Below are 19,145 nucleotides of genomic sequence, written 5' to 3'. Positions count from 1 at the left end.
TCTTGCCTTCCAGAGAAGTCCTAACAGTTTACTTGCCTCTCTTTATTCTGCTTGGCGATCGCATCACTACTACTAACACTGCCAACTTTCGATAGTTTCTTTTTAAAAAATGTCTCTTTTTACTGTGTATAGGCGAAAGTTTGTTATTTGTTGAGACAACATTGTAGGGGGTGTAATTGAGATTGGAGTACATTTTTGTGTGCCTACATGTGCTGGGCACTGTGCCACATGCTCTGTTTATTGCTTGTGAATGCCACACCCTTGAATGTGGGTGGCAACCTTCTCTTGTCCAATCCCAGGGGGCTGTGTTAAGGGACACATAGCTGGTCTGCTATGTGGCCAGGATGAGTACCTCAACTCAAATAATCGCTCGACTCAAATATAATTTCCTTACCTATTTTACTATATCTCACCTGCCTCAAATGGCCTAGCATATTCTTTGTAAGAGATTCTAAAATATATGTTCAGAGACTCTGTGATAGTATTTGCAGCTTACCAGTATTTTAAAATTCCTGAGTAGGATAAAAAAGATATGAAACTCTAAGGTCAATCAATAATCACTTGGACATTCTGCTTTACTATAACATCTTGGCCTCTTGCTCCCTCTTGGTCTTGCTCAACCAAAGGGGGAACAGCAGGGATAGGAAGGGGCCAACGTGCTGTTCTCTTTTTGCCCAGAGGACTCCCAGGGTTGGCGAAGGGCTGAGACGATCCACAGAACGTGGACGCCGCTGCCCGGATGGCAGGCGCCGCAGCCGCGTGCAAACCGCAGGCGGCGCTGATGGCTGCACCTGGACAGGGCGGCTCGGCGCCTGTCCTCCATCCCGCGCACCTGCGGAGCCGGCTCTCAGGTCCTCACCCACAAAACAAGACACGAGCGATTTCAGGACGGACTTTTCTGTCCTGAAGCAAAATTTAAACTGTGTGTTTTAAACCTTTACCAGAGTGCGTGCCCATACACTCACAGGACAGCGAGAGTGAACTGAAGCTGTTCCGTTTTCACTGTATTTCCGAAAGTCCTGGCCACCTTCCGAGCTGGGGAGCACTCACAAGCCTGCCCGAGGCCGCACCAGGGCTGTGCGCGCGCGTGTGTGTGAGTGTGTGAGTGTTTCAGGAAGGCAGGGTGTGTGTGTGTGTGTGTGTGTGTGTGTGAGTTTCAGGAAGGCAGGGTGTGTGTGTGTGTGTGTGTGTGTGTGTGTGAGTTTCAGGAAGGCAGGGTGTGTGTGTGTGTGTGTGTGTGTGTGTGTGAGTGTTTCAGGAAGGCAGGGTGTGTGTGTGTGTGTGTGTGTGTGTGTGAGTTTCAGGAAGGCAGGGTGTGTGTGTGTGTGTGTGTGTGTTTCAGGAAGGCAGGGTGTGTGTGTGTGTGTTTCAGGAAGGCAGGGTGTGTGTGTGTGTGTGTTTCAGGAAGGCAGGGTGTGTGTGTGTGTGTGTGTGTGTGTGTGTGTGTGAGTGTTTCAGGAAGGCAGGGTGTGTGTGTGTGTGTGTGTGTGTTTCAGGAAGGCAGGGTGTGTGTGTGTGTGTTTCAGGAAGGCAGGGTGTGTGTGTGTGTGTGTGTGTGTGAGTGTTTCAGGAAGGCAGGGTGTGTGTGTGTGAGTGTGTGTGTGAGTGTGTGTGTGTGTGTGTGTGTGTGTGTTTCAGGAAGGCAGGGTGTGTGTGTGTGTGTGTGTGTGAGTGTGTGTGTGTGCGTGTGTGAGTGTTTCAGGAAGGCAGTGTGTGTGTGTGTGTGTGAGTGTTTCAGGAAGGCAGTGTGTGTGTGTGTGTGTGTTTCAGGAAGGCAGGGTGTGTGTGTGTGTGTTTCAGGAAGGCAGGGTGTGTGTGTGTGAGTGTTTCAGGAAGGCAGGGTGTGTGTGTGTGTGAGTGTTTCAGGAAGGCAGGGTGTGTGTGTGTGTGTGTGCGCGCGCGTGTGTGTGTGTGTGTTTCAGGAAGGCAGGGTGTGTGTGTGTGTGTGTGTGTGTGTGTGAGTGTTTCAGGAAGGCAGGGTGTGTGTGTGTGTGTGTGTGTGTGTGTGAGTGTTTCAGGAAGGCAGGGTGTGTGTGTGTGTGTGTTTCAGGAAGGCAGGGTGTGTGTGTGTGTGTGTGTGTGTGAGTGTTTCAGGAAGGCAGGGTGTGTGTGTGTGTGTGTGTGTGTGTGAGTGTTTCAGGAAGGCAGGGTGTGTGTGTGTGAGTGTTTCAGGAAGGCAGGGTGTGTGTGTGTGTGTGTTTCAGGAAGGCAGGGTGTGTGTGTGTGTGTGTGTGTGTGTGTGAGTGTTTCAGGAAGGCAGGGTGTGTGTGTGTGTGTGTGTGTGTGTGTGAGTGTTTCAGGAAGGCAGGGGGTGGACCAGGCAACCTCCATACCATGGGTCGGGGCCTAACTTCTTGCCTCATTTCCGGGGTCAGGGTCACCTGTCATCTTCTAGGGCCAGTGTTTCCCCAAACTTCTCTCACGATGAGAAGCACCTGGTGGAGTGGTTAAACTACAGATTCCCGAATCCCAACTAAGAAGTGCCAAGCTAGCGTTTCTGGGAACATACAGGCACAATTGCATACTTACCCAGCGCTCTAAGCTTGGTAAGTGTACAGTTTCACCTCTATGTCCCACCAGGGGATTCCCATCCCGAGGGAAGTTTGGGAAACCCCGTTCCAGGGAGAGGCCGCCGCGCCGGCCCAGGGCTGGCCCGGGTTTGAGTCTCCCTCTCACCGCAGGGAGACGGCTGCCTGCGGCGGAGGCATCGCCGCCGCTCCCACTGGGCGGAGGGGGAGCTCCGCGCCCGCCCGCGCCCGCCGACCGCGGGCCGCGCTCCGAACCGCAGCTCCGGGCTCCCGGCGGCCCCGTCCCGCTCCCGCCGACACTCACTCAGTCCCCGGCCTCCGGGGGGGTGGGGGGACGGAGCCCCGCAGGGACCCCACCCTGGCGGCGAGGCCCCGGCGACCCCGGAGCCCGGCGGAGCCCGGCGGAGCGCGAGGCTGTGCGGCTCGCCCGGCCCGTCAGCCCCGAAAGTCGCCGGCCGGGGCGCGCGCGCGGGAAGCTCGCTGAGACGTGGGCGTGGCGCGCGGCCGGGGGCGGGGCTAACTGAGACCTGGGCGGGACGCGTGGTCGGGGGCGGGGCTATCTGGGACGTGGGCGGGGCCGAGGCCGGGGCCGGGCCGGGCAGGGACTGGGGTTCGGGGCCGAGGCCGGGGCCGGGCCGGGGCTGGGGTTCGGGGCCGGGCCGGGGCTCGGGTGGGCTCAGACTCTGACCCCGGCCCGCGCTGCCCCTCGTCCCGGGAAGTGAGGGCATGGATTCTGGCACGTCCCCATCATTTATCGTTTTTCTCCCCGGAAGGAAACGGAGGGTTCCAGCCCCAAGTTTGACAAAATGCTCATTCTGCCGGCCTTTACCGAGCGTGCACAGTACGGAAGTAACAACAGCGGCTACGAGTTTTCTGTGCCATCTTCTACCAGGCGTGGTGCTAGGTGCTAGGAACACAAATAACCACCGTTATCACCAGTCTGCTTTGCAGATGCAGAAACGGGAGCTTGGGGAGATGGGGTTGTAGCCAGATCACACAACTAGTGACAACCCACCGAACCCAGGTTTCCTCCTCAGCAGTTCTTGAGCCCGCCCTGCCTCAGACCCTTCACCTCCCAGCTCAAGACTGCCCCAGCCTCCCAACCGCTCTGGCCTCCAGGGGGCTGTTCTGCCCTCCTCCCATCTGTTCTCCTCCTTATGGGCAGATGTACCCCTGGCGACGATGGGTGGTGGGCTTAGGGAGGTTCGCTTTGTCATGGTTTGACATTTTGCATATATGAACAACTTTTCGGGGTGCACTGAATGTTTAATAAAAATGTTCTAAAGGAAAACCTTGAGCTTTTGAGCTGGATTCTAACCTTTCTCCTAATCACCGTGGAGTTGCAGCCCCAAACCCCTGGAACTCTCAGGACCGGAAAAGCCTCTCTCAGGAGCAAAGAGGGAACGTGCTTAGAAAGACCAGAGGACACTGCTGTGAGGGGATGTCTAGCGAGAGAAAGGAGACGCAACCTCGGGGCCAGAGATGGGGTGAACCGGGACTGAGAGGGTGGGCGGAAAAACGAGCAGAACGGGAAGCTCAGAATAGAAGATATAAAAGAAAGTGCCAACTAGAGAAAATATTGCGAAAGGGGAGGGGGAGTGAAAGGGGTGGGGGCAGTGACTGGGGATCGGTTTAGAAAAATAGCAATTAGCCCGGCTAAAAATAAAGTCCAATTTAGAGACAAAGCCAGATCACAAGGAGGAAAATAAGACTCGCCAGAAAGGCAATTCTTTGCAAAGCAAACGCTCAAGAAAACGGGGCTAATGACATGCCTTCTCGGCGTGTTTTGCAGAAGAAACGAGATAATAGATCGGAGTGGGGCGCGAGGGAGGGGAAACAGCAGAGCCGGAGCGCGGAAGGCGTGCCACGTGGCCCCGAAGTTAAGAGAGTGTCCCGGGCCAGCCTCCGGGCGCAGGAGAGGCATCACCCTGCGATGGAGCCCATGGGGTTCCCACAGAATTGCCCCAGACCCGCCCCCGGAGCCTTGAAGGCCCAGGGCAGGTGGCGCCCAGGGCGCCCGCCCGCGGAGGCTCCGCTCGTCCCTCTTGGGGGAACCGCGGCTCGGACCCTGGCCGTGCCCCACCGGCATCTGCGGGTGTGCCCAGCGCCCCCAGAGCCCCGGTGGGCACGCGGGGGAGCGCTAAGATCCCGGACCCCGGCGGGGGTGGGTGGGGAAGCGGAGGCCACGGGCCGCACCCAGGTTTGGAGAACCCCGAGGCCTCGGCACCCCAGTCTGGAAACCTGGGGCTGGGAACCCGCGGGGGGTTCCTGCAGCGCCCCTCCCCGGAGAACACAGCCACCCTGACGCGGAAAATAAAGAGGCGGGCACATGGGTGACAAGTTGGGCGTCGCCAGGCGGGATGCCGATTGCCAGGTGCGCGCCGCGCCGTGTCCGGGGCCGCAGGAAGAGGGCGCCCGGGACGGACTGGAGTTGGGAGCCGGACGGGCGGGGCCGGGGCGGCATCGCCGGAGTCCTGGGGCCGGGAACGCGGGAACCTCTGGGGCGCGGTTCCCAAATCCGGGGGGGGGGGGGGGGGGGGCGGGGGCCGGGGGCGCGGGATCCTGCTGGGCGAGCGTCTCCATCCCGGGCGCCGGGTCCCAGCGTCGGGAGGCGGCCGGGCCCACCCTGGCCGCCTGGCACCCCTGGGCGGGACTGCGAGGCCCCGCGGGGCGGGCTGGCAGGGCACCCCGAGCGCGCCACGCGGCGCCTGGTGGGGAGGGCGGCGGGGCGGCGCGGAGCCGGCTCCTCCTCTCCTCGGCCTCCTCCTCCTCGTCCTCCTCGGCCTCCTCCTCCTCCCTCCTCTCTCCTCCTCCTCCTCCTCCTCGCCTTCCTCCCGCTCAGCCGCCGCGCGGCCGGGCCGCTCCCCCTTCCTCGCCGGGCGCCCGCGGAGATGTTCAACCGCGCGGTGAGCCGGCTGAGCAGGAAGCGGCCGCCGTCAGGTAAGCGGGGGACCGGGGCGCCCCCGGGGCCGCGGGCTGGGGATCGGGGCGCCCCCGGGAGCCGCGAGGAGCCGCCGAGCATCCTGCCCTCCCGCCCGGACTGGGGCGCGGCCGGGCGCTCCCGGCGGCTCCGCGGCTCCAGCTGCTCCAGCTGCTCCAGCGGCGGCTCCGGGGCGGCGGGAGCGCGGAGCCCGCCCGGGAGGCTTCGGGAGGAAGTTTGGCGGAAGGAGGAACCGGAGCGTCTTCTTTTCAGTGATGGGGGCAGAGGAGATGCGGAACCCCCCAAACTTTGCATGTCGTGTGGGCTCCGGAGGCCGCTGGGTCCCCGCTCCGGAGCCGCCTGTCTGCGCCGCGGGCGCCGGGGCCGGGGTGCCCGCTGGGCGCCCAGGGGGCGGCGGGACCTGGCCTCCGGCTTCCGAGGGGGCAGCCGGGCGCCTTCAGCCCCGAACCTGCAGCCAAAACGTGGGGACACCGTGACTATGAGGGTGGGCGGAGAGGACCCCGCTGTCGTTTCTATCAGGGAAGCGCTGACATTAGGTACAAAGGGTTTCGTCTTGGCTGTCACTCTGGACCAGCCTGAGCTACAATTTGGGGCAAGCTGATAGGACAATAAACCCCAACCAACCAACCAACCAACCAACTAACCAACCAACCAACCAATCAACCAAACTCCCACCGTGAAGAGGAAACCTGTCCTCGATTCCACCTTTTTTGTTTGTAGTAATAGCTACGCCCCTTTGGGTGCTCCATGTGGGTCCAGGCCCGTGTCCACCCTGCTCTGTGAACTGCCCGTCACCTCTAGGACCACCCGGTGAGATACCCCTGGTCCGGGCCACTCCGCAGCCCAGGGAGCCGAGGCAGGAGCTGTGGGGTAACTGGTGATGAAGAATCCAGGTGTGCCTGGCTCAGGAGTTCAGTGGCGTTCCTGCTGCCTCCCACTTCCAGAATAACTTGAGTCTGTACATGGTCCCCACCCTCTTTCCACCTCAGATCACTTTATGGGGGACGTTGTGGTTAGGGGATGGCCTGGATCCGGACTGGCTGGGTCCTGAATCCTATCTCCACCACGTAGGAGCCGGGGAACCTGTCTGTCTATGCAGATAAGGATCTACAAGGTGGAATAATCATAGCTACCTTTTAAAAAACAAACAAACATTTCTTTTTTAAAATTGATTTCAGAGAGGGAGAGAGAGAGAAACATCAATGATGAGAGCGAATCGGCTGCCTCCTGCTTGCCTCTAACTGGGGATCGAACCTGCAACCCTGGCATGGGCCTTGACCAGGAATCCAACCATGACCTTTTGGTTCATAGGTTGTCGTTCAACCACTGAGCAACACCAGCCGGGAATTTCCCCTTTTTGAGCATTTAATTGGAGCTGATTTCGTCTGGTTATGCAGATCATTGCATTTAATATTCAGGACAACCCTAATGAAGTAGAACACCACAGGGTTATTGTAAGGCGCATGTGTGAGTGTCAGTGGTCATGGAAATATGGTCGTATGGACTGCGGGCCAAAGCAGTTCCGTATGTGTGTTCCGTTTAGCCGTTCCCTCCTGCCGGACGTTCACAGACGTGTAGAGCAGCCCCCGGAGGCTGTACTCTAGAGTTAAACTCCTGGCTCCCACCCTGATGACCAGTTAGTGACCCCTGAGCCAGCTGCTAAATTGTTGGGAAATTGGGGAGCTGGTTGCCAATCCATACGTAGCTTGAAATGGGCTGCTATTGGATATTTACATCATGGAAATGGGCAAATGCTAACAATCAAGTCTCTTCCCCTCCACCCCCTCGTTTGCCGATACGCCTCTGCATCGATTTCCCCATCTGTAAAGTGGGCTTCATAGAGCTGTGGGGTTAAATGCACCAACGCATATGAAGCCCTTAGGGCAATGCCTGGCGCATAATAAGTACTCACGTGTGGTTGGCTCCCCCCCCCCCCCCCCCCCTCTTACAACAGAGCTGCTGCGAACATCCCTGCTCAGGTGGCTTTGGATCATTTTGGGTTTGAAGTCTTCCAAACAGAATGACGGAGTTATGGCCCAGATACGGTTTTAGGGTACTGTTGCAGGTGGGCAGGTTGCACCCCAGAAAGACTGGGGGCAGTTTCAGGGACACCAGTGGAATGTGCCTCTTTCAGGACAAGGCGTTTGGAGCCGGATAGAATGAGGGTAGGTGGCTGGTAGGGAGGTCAGTAGCTAAAAGATCGTGATTTGGAATTGGCTGCCTGGCGTCCAAGGGCTGGGTTTCCTTACGATGTTTAGGTTTCAAGTCTGTCCCCCTGACGGGAAAGGACAAATCAGGTTCTGCCAGTTGGGTCTCACCCAGCAAAAGAAGGAGCCAGTCAGAAAGGGGGCATGTGGGCCCCGAGGCAAAGGTACCACGGGACCCTGTATTGATTTTGTGTGTGTGGTTCTTTAAAATCTTTTTTTCAATATATATTTTTATTGATTTCAGAGAGGAAGGGGGAGGGAGCGAGAGATAGAGACATCCATGATGAGAAAGAATCATTGGTCAGCGGCCTCCTGCATGCCCCACACTGGGGGTGGAGCCTGCAACCCGGGCATGGGCCCTTGACAGGCATGGAACCCAGGACCCCTTCAGTCTGCAGGCCGATGCTCTATAGAGTCTATACTAACCCAAACCAGCGAGGGCTGAATTAATTTTCTTAAAGTGGCCCCACAAAAACAGGGCCCACCCCTGCAGGACCCCTGATTTGGACCTGGCTGCAGCCCCGTCTCCCAGCGCCTTTTACTCTGGACCCTTCCTGCTTCTCTTACTGCAGACGCTGTCTTTAAGCGGAGGGTTTGGCGTTCCCGGCCCCCAATTCTGAGGTTTCAGGTGGGATTCCCTTGTTCTCCTCCCTGAGGTTTCTCAGAATGTGCTCCACAGCCACACGGGGGTGGAGGGGGAGGGAGCTCTCACCAGACCCTCCCATCCAGTGCTGGGGACCGAGGCTGGAGGGAGAGTGGCCCCATGCCCACAGCCCCCCCCCCCCCCCCCCCCCCCCGTGCTTCTCATGTCCCTGAAAGTGTGAACACCCCCCCGAAGGATTCTGCCCCCCCGCCTCCCGCAGCCACCTGCACTGTTGATGGCAGCTGTGATGCTGCTTAGTTGAAAAGCAAAGCCAAGACCAAAGCCACAGCCCTGTGACCTGACCGAGTCTGGGGGACAGGAGGATCTCCCAAGGGGCGGGCAGGATCCCCATCTGCCAGCCAAGCCTCTCAGCAGCCCTCCCTCGGTCCTGTATTGCATTATCCCATTAAACTTTCGGGTCCAAATACAGATTTATTGCTGGGCTTAAGTTTTTATTTAAAGATGACAGTTGACATAGCAATTTTAATGCCTTTGTTTTAACAACCCAGCAGCAGAGCAGTCTTGGCAACTGGGACACTCTCCCTGCAGAACGGCCTGGCCCTGGGCTTGGGGTTCAGGGAGGCCCTGGCCCTGGGCTTGGGGTTCAGGGAGGCCCTGGCCCTGGGCTTGGGGTTAGGGAGGCCCTGGTCTTGGGTTCAGGGAGCGTGGGTGGGGCAGGGGCAGCGAGAGGCTGGCTGGGACGGGGCGGGGCGTTGTTTGATTGGGGCGTGGTCAGCACACAGCCAGCGGAGTCCGGGTGTCAGCGCTGAGCACCGGGCGGCCTGTAGACTGGGGCAGAGGAGCTCCTGGTGCTGTATTTACTTCCACTGACTTTGTAGTTGAATGGCCAGCCGACTCCTTTCCTCGCTGCCGTGAGGCATTCTGGAAGCCTAGACAGGTGCCCGTTTCCTGGGTGAACCGAGTCACTTCCCTCCTGCGGCTGAGTAATCCCCAGCCCCCTGCCCCCCGCCGGGCACTGGGAAGTTGCTGTTTAAATTAAACTAAATTTACTCTCCCGGCTGCTCCTGCTTCCCCCAGATAGCGCTCTGACAGCGCCCCAGCGGGGGCTGCGGGCGCGGGGCCCAGGCGGGGGACAGCAGCCGCTCCGCTCCTCGATAAGCGCTGTCAGGAGGCCTCCCCGGGACTGAAACAGTGCCCTGCAGACTTCCGGGGGCCACGTGCCCTTGCAAGTGCATTCACATCTCTCCGGGCCCTGCGTGTGGGTCAGCTCTTCTCTCTCCTCTGCGGGGTGCTCAGGGGCCCCTCATCGGGCCTGCCCCGTTCCACCCCCCTCCCAGCTGGTGGCTACATTCCCCCACCTCTGTGCCTTGGCTCTGGAGGGTGTCCTCTATCTGGCAAACCTGCTCTTCCAGCCTCCTGCCACCCCTCTCTCTCCCCGGAACACAGCCCATCCGTGGCACCTTTCCCTGGGCAGCTGCTGAGGCCCGCCCCCTGGTCAGGGACTTGTCCCGAGCTGCCCACTTCCAAAGGGACAGAGCAGAGAACTCAGATCTCTGCCCCAAGCCAAGAGCTACCTGGTCATCTCATTAAAACATATTTAGCCCGGCTGGTGTGGCTCAGTGGTTGAGCGTGGACCTATGAACCAGGAGGTCACACTTCCATTCCTGGTCAGGGCACATGCCCGGGTTGTGGGCTGGATCCCCAGGGTGGGTCATGCAGGAGGCAGGCAGCCCATCAATGATTCTCATCATTGATGTTTCTCTGTCTCTCTCCCTCTCCCCTCCCCACTGAAATCAATAAGTATATTAAAAAAATAGTTATGTATTTAGAGAATGAAGATGGAGGTGACTTTTCTCTTTCCTGCCTCCCTGCCTTCCTTCCTTTTTATTATTATTATTATTTTTTTTACTTTCTTCCTTTCTCCAGATGGGATGTTAAAAGCAAAGCCATCACCAACCATCTTTATCATTCCACAAATGCCAGGATGCCTTCACTCCCCGATAGGAGGGAAGATATAATCTCATGTGGAGACCTCTGTGCTGCACAGGTCTTCTCGGGAAAGGCCCTGGGGGAGGGGAGAGGAAGACCTGCCCTCCCGTGCCCCCTTCGGTAGCCCTGGGATCATCCACCATGCACACAGCTGTCATCGTCTGTTAAAAAAAGGAAAAAGCCACCAAAAATCCCAGACTGTCTTTCCCTGTCCACCCAGCTTCCTTGGCTTTTCTTTCCATTGCTTTTTAGAGAGAGGGAAAGGGGGTGGAGGGGTGGAGAGGGAAACAGCAGTACGAGAGAGACATATCGATTGGTTGCCTCCTGCACGACCCCTGACCGGGCCCGGGATTGAACCTGCCAGCCAAGGCACGTGCCCTTGATCCGGAATCGAACCCATGACCCATCATGAGACCCCTGAGCCAAACCAGCCAGGGCTCACATGGTGCTCCTTCTTCTCATTCCTCATGGGCCAGGGAAGGAAACTTCGTGCCGGCCCGGGGCACTGCAGGCAGATGGCCGTTGGGAACTCCAGGTCTCAACTCCTCAGTTAATTTTAAGTTCTGTGAGGTAAGGGGCCCTGCCTTTTATTTTTTACATCTTTCACAGCCCCTTCCTGCTCAGGCTCTCCAGCCAGACGGCCTCTGGTTGAACCCTAACTCGTCTGCTGCCTGGCCTGCTCCTTTGGAGCAAGTTATTTCACTTCTTTGTGCCTCAGTTTCCTCATCTGTGAAATGGACCAACCGTGCACCTCCAAGGGTTGCTGGGAAGTTGAGATGGGATCTGGTCAGTGCTCAGGAAGTGCCAGCTAATTTTACAGCTGCCACTCTCCTCTCTGCTTGCCCCCAAACGGCAGGACGACACAGTCTGCCCGGCTGACGCTGGAGGGAGAGTCACTTACGTGCCTCGAGGTAGGGGGCGGGGGAGAGTGACACGGAGCGGGAGAGCGAGGGCCCGGTTAGGAATACACAGGAGGTTCCTGGAAGCACCGGGGGAAAGTGAAAAACCATAATAACAGGAAAGTGAAAACCATAATAACAGGGTCTTCGCCCCCGCCCCCAAGAAGGGGCTCCTGGGGGCAGGCTTGTTTTTTCTGGGCCTTTGCCTAGAGAGCAAGGATTCCAGGGAGGCTGCGAACACCAGGCCGGCCGTCTTAGTTCCTTCCCTCTGGGGGGAACAGAGCCAGTGGCCATCTGTTGTTTAGTCCACTCAAAAGAGGATGTTGAGGTTTGTTTTTCCTTCGGACCCAAGGGTGCCTGGGAGGCCTGCAGCCCCCGGCCTGTCTCACACGAAGCGCCTCTGAGAAGGCAGAGGTTTGGGGCTGCCCGGACCTCCCCGGCGGACCCAGAGCATGGAACGTAAGCACGGCCCCTCCGTGGCAGGTGTCCTGGGTTCACCCGCCCCCGGGCGCTGGCCGGGCGGATGGGGCCGGGCCGTGCGGGGTGCAGGCAGGTGCACAGGGGCCCTTTGGAGGTACAGCCTGAGCACCAGGCTCTCTCGGGGGGGAGGGGGGGCCCAGGCCTCCTGGGAAACGGCCGAGATGCTGCTTCTGAGCCGAGCCAACCCGCTGCACGCTGCCTGCTGCCTGCCCCGCTCTTGGACGCTGGCTATTATTATGATTACTTGCACACTTTTTTTTATTTTATTGTTATTCTTTTCGGCTAATTGCAGTTCACGCAGACCTCCCCGCCCAGGGAATTGCGTGCCTGATGGGTAATTATTCTCAGAAGCTGGAGACGGGGGCTGACAAACGCTTAAGTGATATTTAGAAGATAGAGTGTTTCCATGACCCAGTTTCTCCAGAGCTTGCCGTAGATCACGGGACCTAACGAACGCACTGGCTGCTTCTGAGTCGGGGTGACTTTTTTTTTTTTTTTTAAATGGAGCATGTTTGATGTGGTGGAGGTGATCTGGGGTTGAAATACGTGTTGTGGGGTGTGTACTTTTTTTGAGTATCTTAGAGGAGTATGGTGTATGCGCACGTGTGTGTGTGTGTGTGTGTGTGTGTGTGTTGTACTTCAGAATTTAGGGTTAACACTCCTGTCTCTTCCTGGGCTTGAATGTTTAATGTGCTCTGGGTTAGGGGTAATTGGGACAGACCCTTTGAGGTTGCACGTTGACTCTGCTGTTGAAGGCGCTGGGCTTTCAGATTTTCACTAACATATTGTCTGACTTGGGGAAACTGTCAGAGCAGAGTCCCTGCCCAGACCTTCTTGCAGGCCAGCGGCAGGAATCCCTGCTGTAAGCACTCAGCTCCGGGGGGCGATGCAGACACCTTTCTGGGTGTCCCGGGAGGCGGTGTGCGGAGAAGGTCTCTGGCAGCGGTGACGTCGTGGCAGCTGTGAATAATGCATGGCACCACCTGCTCAGGCCCCGGCCCCGCCACCTGCACCGGAGGCCGCACCGTCTGGGACACAATGGCTTTTACGAAGCCAGAAGCCACACAGAGCCGCATACGCGTGGGCGGAAAGTGCGCGTACATGTGTTTGCATGTTAGACGGTCCTGGCACCGTCGGAGGGGAGTTTTGGTCGGCGCAGAATTGGACTCCTACCCAGTTCCCTCAGTCCTCTCCCCGCGGTGTGATGGCTGTAATCTCTTCTGGCCTCTGTGAGTGTGGAGATCAGCAGATAGTAAGAGTAAAAACGACAGCGCAGCCTGGTGCTAACGGGCAGGCCCTCTGTAGCAGGCCTGCCTGGGCTTGGCCACGGTCCCCATGTCCTAGCCGGGCCACCGGTACCTTACTGTGCCTGTTTCCTCACCTGGGGAGTGGGGATAATACGAACCACACCAGAGAGTCATTATGAGACAGAACATTGTAAACAACTTGTTTACTATCAGCTAATGGCAGATTCATCTGAAAATAAAGTTACTGAAAAGTAAGGATTGTGTCTGCAAAAGTCTGAAGTTCTAAAATGCTTTCAAGAGCCCAAGAGGTACAGAACTCATTTAAAAAAATATATATTTTATTGATTTTTTTACAAAGAGGAAGGGAAAGGAATAGAGTGTCAGAAACATTGATCAGCTGCCTCCTGCACACCCCTCCACTAGGGATGTGCCCGCAACCAAGGTACATGCCCTTGAGCGGAATCAAACCTGGGACCTTTCAGTCCGCAGGCCGACGCTCTACCCACTGAGCCAAACCAGTCAGGGCAGAACTCATTCTTCTTTTAGTTACAAAAATGTTTTACAGTTGAACTAAAGAACAACAGAAAGCAAACAGAGCTGGACAACCTTGAAACAGATGTTGTCACCAACAACTCCTTCCTAGCTTGAGGTTCTTGAAAAACCAGTGTCACCTCTCTCCCCGCTGTGCGCTCCCAGCCTGCCTCCCTGTGGAATCCATCGCCAGTGGACACTCCGATCGAAGAAGGAGAGAGCGTCTCGGGCCCTGTGGCTCCAAGCGCCAGCAGCTGGGAAGCCGGGTTCTGCTTTACTCTGAAGTTCGGAGCGTGAACCAGCTTGCTATGGAAGAGGTTATTTCTATCTCCTGTGCATTATTGGGTTGAGGATAACATTTAGAGGGAATTGAGACAGCTTAAGGGAACCTTTACCTACACCCAAAAGTGGCAGACGTCTGCTGAGCGGGGGACAGACCCCGAGGAACGGAAGTGCTGCGTTAGGGGCGGTCTGCAGGGCAGCGCCCCAGGGAGTGGCCTTCTGCGCAGTCTCCTCGGAGGTCAGGGATAATGGCTCTGGAAAGAGAGATGCTGTTAAGGAAATGGAGTTTGCAAATGCTGATCTGTCCAGACCGATCGATCTGTATTAATACCAATCAAGAAGGATGATAGGAAAGAAGGCATAACTGAGAGCCTGAATCCAATCGAAAGACTGTCAGGTTCCATCCAGCTGTTCCTGGTCACCTCCCGTGGGACAGGTGCCCTTTGCACCTGTTATTCCCCGGGCTCCATAAAATAAGGCGGCTAGCTTCCATCAGTGGGTTTTGAATTGTAAAACCTTTGGTTCGAATGAAAGCGGTTGCGGAAACCTGACGTGCAGAAGGGTCAGTGTATGAATGAAGGGCGAGGGGCAGTCGCCGCTGTCCAGGGCGCTGTCCAGTGGTGGGGACCGCTGCCTCAGCTCTCCACCAGCCAGAGCGCTCCTAGCGGAATGGGAGTCCATCGCGTGTGTGCATTTGCATGGCAGCACCTCAGTGGAGACCCCAACGGTGGTTTGGTTTGTGACGGAAAAGAATGCCAAGCGTTTTAGGATCCTTTGAGGCCGAGGGTGAAGACGCAGGGCCCAACCGATGGATCTGCAACAGCGAGAGGCACGCGCAGCCGCCGGAGGCTGTTCCCGGAGCCCGATCCTGTGTCTCCACTTCTATTCACTTAAGAGGGGCTCTGCCGGGAGATGGGGTCAGCTGGCCAGTGGCGCCCTCGGGGTCAAGAACAGAAGAGCGCGTTAGTGAGAGGCCTGGCAGAGCGAGCGCGGCTGCAGCCGTGTCTTCTCATAACGATCTCTTAATCTGATTTACACGTCGCTGGGGAGAAGCCCAGGGCTCCTCGGCCTGCCATTCCCGCTGGCATCTGCAGAGCGTGCAGGAAGGGGAGGTAGCGGCCACGAACCAGGGGTTCACTTTAAGGAGGCGGCAGATCCATTTGCGATGTGCTCCCGAGAGCCCGCTTCTCCACGAAAGGAAAGGATTTGTCCCAAATCGTTCCCTCCCACGCTCCATCACCAGTGTGCATGGAAGCACAGCCTCCCGCCCTCACCGGTGTGGCTCAGTGGCTAGAGCATCGGTCTGCGGACTGAAGGGTCATGGGTTCGATTCTGGTCAAGGGCATGTACCTTGGTTGTGGGCACATCCCCAATAGGGGGTGTGCAGGAAGCAGGTGATCAATGTTTCTAACTCTCTCTCCCTCTCCCTTCCTCTCTAAAAAATCAATAAAATATATTAATAATAATAATATAAAAAAAAAGGAACACAGCCTTCCAGGGGGTCCTGGCTTCCGCCTAATTTAACCCAAGTCAGCCCGAGATGGTCTCAAATCCAGGTAGTTTTCCTCGCTGCTGGGAGATGGAGTCTCAGCTGCTGGAGAAAGTGAAGCGTGTGTTGATCCCCAGTAGAATGTAGAGGTCATGGAAGCTGAATGACTACTAAGTCCAATGTGCTCTGATACAACTTTCCTCCCAACCATCCTCGTTCTCATCTGCTTGGCTGATTTAGTCTTTGTTTTTCAATCACAGTTTACATGCAACATTATTCTGTATTAGTTTCAGGTGCGCAGCATAGTGCTTAGACCCGTGGTCGGCAAACTCATTCATTAGTCCACAGAGCCAAATATCAACAGTACAATGATTGAAGTTTCTTTAGAGAGCCAAATTTTTTAAACTTAAACTAAACTCTATAGGTAGGTACATTGTTATTAACGTCATTAGGGTCCTCCTAAGCTGGCCTTTGCTAAAAACTCAAGGGGCCAAAGAGCCCGCAGGTGGCTTGCGAACCTCGGATTGCCGACCACTGGGTTAGACAATCCTGTACTTTACAAAGGGTTCCCCCCAGTTTGTCTGATTTCTTCGTGAAAAGCTTATTTCCTCCTAGATTCAGACGTTTCCTTATAGAAACATGTCTCTGCCTTGAAAGAAGAGGAAAAAGGCAATGGAGAAAAAAGCATTAGCTACAAAAATAGTCACCGGATAGTCTTTTAGGGAAGGGGAGAGAGGAACTATATAGCATGGCTGGGATCCACAGTGAGCGTCCAGGTGCCCGAAGCTTCCCCTTTTAGTCCGTGAGGAACCCGGGCTCTGGGGGGTGTCTGTGTTCCACGGTCTCACGGTTTGAATTGGCCAGACTGCGTGTGAGACCTGGGCTCTTCCCAAGTACATTCCATGGTTTCCCTCCATGGAAGGAGCCAGTGCCTGTAGACTGAGGCGTGTTTGTGATGTCGCTTCCTCCTCCAGGCAAGCAGCTAACGTGTGCCAGCTGGAGGTCCCCTGTGCCCGATCCCTTAGCCGAGGGGCTTTGGAGGCGTCTGGAGTGAGCGAGGCAGCAGATGGGCGGGTACAAAGAGTCATTCAATCCTTCGGTTCACTCATGTAGTTAACGGCTCCATGCTGGAGCCCGGGGGAAAAAGGAAAAATCAGTAACAACGATCCTGCCTTTATTGTCAGTGTTGGCATTTTGCTCGTTATGGGGTGTTTTGCATTCATTTCAATTTTTTCAAAATATTGCATGAAAATTTCTTTAAAAAAATATATATTTTATTGATTTCTTACAGAGAAGAAGGGAGAGGGATAGAGAGCTAGAAACATCGATGAGAGAGAAACGTCAATCAGCCGCCTCCTGTACACCCCCTACCGGGGATGTGCCCACAACCAATGCACATGCCCTTGACCGGAATCGAACCTGGGACCCTTCAGTCCTCAGACCGACGCTCTATCCACGGGCGGTTTCGGCGCATGAAAATATCTTGATGTCCGCGTGTTTTGGCAGCTCCTTTACATTTTGCACCTGTGGCCAGGGCCTCCTTTGCCCCAGCCTGGTCCCTGCCCCAGCACATACTTTGATTGGTGTGCCGGGCAACGAGCTACGTGCTGGAGACACAAGATACACAGGAGCTTTCAGACCAGAAAGAGTCAGTCATGCCTATAGTCACGGCTCCACACGACAAGTATAGGACAGAAAGTGTGATGGGGAAGGAGACTCTGTTGAGCCCAGGTGTCTGGGAGGATGAGGCTTGCGGGCTGCCTGCACTTGGCTGGTGGACACAGGGGTGGGGAAGGAAGTAAGGGGAGTGTCGGGAAATGACAAGTCTCTTCGTCGCCCGGAGCCTCAGTTTTCCTCATCTGTACAATGGAGGGATGGCAGCTCCTACTTCATAAGGTTGTTTGTTGTCAGGGCTAGAGTGAGCTCACTGGGTTAAGGGCCTCGGGTAGATTCTGGCACCTAACTTAATGTCCGTTAGCCTCAAGGGTGATTGTGTGCAGATGTCTTTAAACGATAGTATCTCTGGGTCGCACACACAGTGTGAACTTTGCTTTGCAGACATCCACGACAGTGATGGGAGTTCCAGCAGCAGCCATCAGAACCCCAAGAGCACAGCCAAGTGGGCGGCCTCTCTGGAGAATCTGCTCGAAGACCCGGAAGGCGTGAAAAAATTTCGGGTTTGCCTTTTTTTTTCATTGAGCTTTAGATGGGAGTGTAGGGAGGCACAGGCCCAGTTTTTAACACTGTCCCAACTCAAGAATAAGAACTTCTCAGCTGTCAATGCCAAGACGGGAAGTCATGGACCAGCAGCGAAGGCCATGCACAGAGCGTGTCTGGGTTTTTCATATAGCTGAGTGGGAGGGGTTGGGTCAATGGGGAAGACATACCATGTTCATTGATAGGATCTATTGATACAAAGAATGCCCAGCTCGGTGATGCCTGGGAGGGGAGGGGGGCATCTCTCTGAGCAGAAGTGTTGTTCTTTTGTGTGTTGGGGCTATTAACAAGGCGAGACAGGCAAGACAACAGCTGGCCAAGTGAAGTTGAACTTCAAGAGGAAGCTGATGGATGGAGAAGCGTCAGAGCTGCCTAGAAATAACTTTTTTTGGCCAGCAGTAACCCACGTGTCAGAAGGAGATGGTGTGAATTTGAAAAGTTCCCTGTGTCTGCCCGAGTTCCACCGAAGTGTGTCCTTAAGTCTGGGGTCTTAGGAGGGGGGAGGCAGGCAGGACTACCAATATTCCTGGACACCAGGCCACTGTGAACTTTGGTCTAGATCTCACGGAGGACACTTTTCTGTGTCACTAATCCCTAATGTCTGCCAGAAGAGAAATATACACACCTCCAACTTAAAATAGTTTTCACCATGACATTTTTTTTGGACATGCTTAATATATTTTCTTTTGTTTTGTTTAAAAAATGGGCCTGATTTTAGAGGAATGTACTTTGTTTAAACATTGTCTGGAAGGAACCAATATATCTTCCGCTTCAATTTACTTTCTGGTAATTTACTGTTAGCTTAGACTTGTGGAGAGAGAGCCTTGCTTCATTTTCACTCTTCCCTACAATGTCAAAGCCATTCTGTTCAAACGCACTTGGAACTCTAGCTTTTACGTTAAAGAAGAGCTTTGTTTTTCAGGGTGGACTTTTCATGCTCACGTTTTGGATTTTACCCAATCAGTGCTTGAAGGGAAATGTTTGTTTGTTTTTTAAAGTATTATAGAATACTGTTTTATGCATTTTTTTCTCTCTCTATCCATAGGAATTTTTAAAAAAGGAATTCAGTGAAGAAAATGTTTTATTTTGGTTAGCCTGCGAAGATTTTAAGAAAACACAAGATAAGAAGCAGGTATTTCTTACACTTTGTCATTGTGTTCTCCATAATGCTTTTCTCTGCCGTGTATAAACTCACAGCTGCCTTTCCCCATACAGTGTGACACTGCCTAAAGACATCTGATCCATACTGGGTTTGGGGGGAAGATTTAAGCTTCAGATGAGGTATCCTGTGTTGCTCAAATATTCATAAATTGAAAAAGAGGGCGTCGATCCTTGTTTAAATGGAGCTGTGCAAATGGACAAATATTTAAAGTAAAAGTAACGGTTTGTCACTTAGAGCTCATCACTGCGTACGGTTTTTTTCCTCCGTGAATAAGTTATGGGGATGCTCCCCTGCGTTTAGCATGTCGGTGTTTTGTACAGACGTAGTAACGTGACAGGCAGACGGGGCAGTGAGAGCAGGGCGCCTCAGACGGATCGTCAATTATTCACTCCGTCTTCATGAAACATCCTGTAGTTGGCAGGCATCCCACATGAAACGTGTCTGGCTGACCTCCTGGGGAGACATGTGCACTTTGCAGGCCACAGCCTTTCATTCTAATGTCAGCCAGCGTGTTTACCAGGGAAGGTTGGGTTAGTAGGGGTGTCGAACTCAATCAGAGAAAGGGCCAA

At 55.2% G+C, this 19,145-nt stretch overlaps 1 protein-coding gene across 3 annotated transcripts in view; it reads left to right on the top strand.

Annotated features, from left to right (window-relative positions):
* The first annotated feature begins 5,109 nt into the window (after window positions 1-5,109).
* The window catches only part of RGS10 (regulator of G protein signaling 10), a 29,973-nt gene continuing 15,937 nt past the window's right edge, over window positions 5,110-19,145 (top strand). The window contains exons 1-3 of one of the 3 annotated variants that reach the window (XM_036439232.2): window positions 5,111-5,468; window positions 17,256-17,374; window positions 18,460-18,546. In XM_036439232.2, coding sequence (XP_036295125.1) covers window positions 5,420-5,468; window positions 17,256-17,374; window positions 18,460-18,546 — 255 coding nt within the window. In that variant the 5' untranslated portion in view covers window positions 5,111-5,419. Of the gene's footprint in view, window positions 5,469-11,479; window positions 11,628-17,255; window positions 17,375-18,459; window positions 18,547-19,145 lie in introns of those variants that run through there. The other 2 variants (XM_036439233.2, XM_045582148.1) reach the window with 2 other exon arrangements.

This window comes from Pipistrellus kuhlii, unplaced genomic scaffold, assembly GCF_014108245.1.
Source record: "Pipistrellus kuhlii isolate mPipKuh1 unplaced genomic scaffold, mPipKuh1.p scaffold_m20_p_15, whole genome shotgun sequence".
Classification (NCBI taxonomy): domain Eukaryota; kingdom Metazoa; phylum Chordata; class Mammalia; order Chiroptera; family Vespertilionidae; genus Pipistrellus; species Pipistrellus kuhlii.
This window is presented reverse-complemented; position numbering and strand designations above follow the sequence as displayed.